Genomic DNA, 1537 nt, shown 5'->3' on the forward strand with positions numbered 1-1537 from the left:
AGCCGTCTTGCTTCACTCCTTTTCTACAAGGAGGGGTTGAAGTCAGCTGTGCATTCAGAAACCTCTTTGGGTTCACTTCAGTCGTTCAGTGACAGAGGGAGCAGAGAAAGACCTCTGAGTTAGCTGTGCTTCTGGGGACCCAGACTAGTGGTTGGTGCAGAGGAGAGCTGAGAGATCAACTGGACAAGAGCAAAGGATCTCGTAACTGTTCTCACTTCCTAAATAGGGAAGGATGGATGGGGTTGGGCCATATGACCCTTAGGGGTATTTCCAACGCTATGATTCTATGATGATGCTCAGCATTATTGCTTCTGCTCTAGACTTACAGGTCCAAAGATCTGCATTAAGCTAAGTATGGCATGAGCAAGGACTGACACTTCAATATGCCCCCTAACAGTTGTTTAACCTACATTTAACCTTTAGTTTCATTTAAAAACAAGTTAGGTAAAAATAGGATAATAAACTTCCTATTAGGAAGGGGGTGGGATTGGGACCGCTAAGGAATTCAACTTTTTTGTATAATATCTTTTATTTCATACATATTTGTTTCAAGCATACATTTTCTAGGTGAGATCTAGTGAAAGCAATAGACTTCCAGATTTAATTCAAAGGAAAAGAATCCTGAGGTGTGGCTGGGTTAACATTTTCTTCACTTTCTAAAGGAATATCAAAATATTTTATTTTATGTAGGGTCTTGCCAATGAAAAATCATTTATTAAAATCAAGTATATCATGGGAAGAAAAATGGAATATTTCCATTCTTAGCATGAAATTTGGAGACAGTATTGATGGGAATATCAAAGCCACGGAGTTTGTTACTCTCCTCCTTACCACTGCCCTTGTTGTATTATACCCAGGACATGCACGGCGCCCTGGGAAGGAAGATGTCCAACTGGACCACTGTAACCGAGTTCCTCCTCCTGGGCTTCTCGGACACTCGGGAGCTACAGATCTTGCACTTTGTCATCTTTCTGGCAGCGTACCTGGCAGCTCTGGTGGGGAACCTCCTTGTTATCACTGTTGTAACTACGGACCACCACCTCCACAGCCCCATGTACTACTTCTTGGTGAATTTGTCCATCCTTGACCTTGGGACGATCTCCGTTATTGTCCCCAAGTCCATGGCCAATTCTCTCTTAAACACCAGGACAATTTCCTATGCTGGATGTGTGTCCCAGGTCTTTCTCTTCGTCCTGTGTTGTGCAGCCGATCTTGCATTCCTCACCATCATGGCATATGACCGGTACGTTGCCATCTGCAAGCCACTGCATTATGAGATAATAATGAACAGGAGAGCTTGTGTCCAGATGGCTGCCGGTTGTTGGGCTGCTGGTGTCATGTACTCTGCACTGCACACTGGGAACACCTTTAGTCTCCCCTTCTGCCACTCAAATATCATCAACCAGTTCTTCTGTGAAATACCCCAGCTGCTCAAGCTCTCCTGCTCTGGCACATACCGCAGGGAGCTGGCAGCTCTTGTGTGTTTAGGTTTAGTCTGTTTTGTTTTCATCGTTGTGTCGTATGTTCAGATCTTCAC

General features: G+C 44.4%; 1 protein-coding gene across 1 annotated transcript in view; it reads left to right on the top strand.

Moving 5' to 3' along the window:
- The first annotated feature begins 884 nt into the window (after positions 1 to 884).
- The window catches only part of LOC112549074 (olfactory receptor 14C36-like), a 4415-nt gene continuing 3762 nt past the window's right edge, over positions 885 to 1537 (top strand). The window contains exon 1 of the mRNA XM_025195888.1: positions 885 to 1519. Within this exon, the coding sequence (XP_025051673.1) occupies positions 885 to 1519 (635 nt within the window). The remainder of the gene's footprint in view (positions 1520 to 1537) is intronic.

Source organism: Alligator sinensis, unplaced genomic scaffold (assembly GCF_000455745.1).
Source record: "Alligator sinensis unplaced genomic scaffold, ASM45574v1 scaffold2403_1, whole genome shotgun sequence".
Classification (NCBI taxonomy): Eukaryota; Metazoa; Chordata; order Crocodylia; family Alligatoridae; genus Alligator; species Alligator sinensis.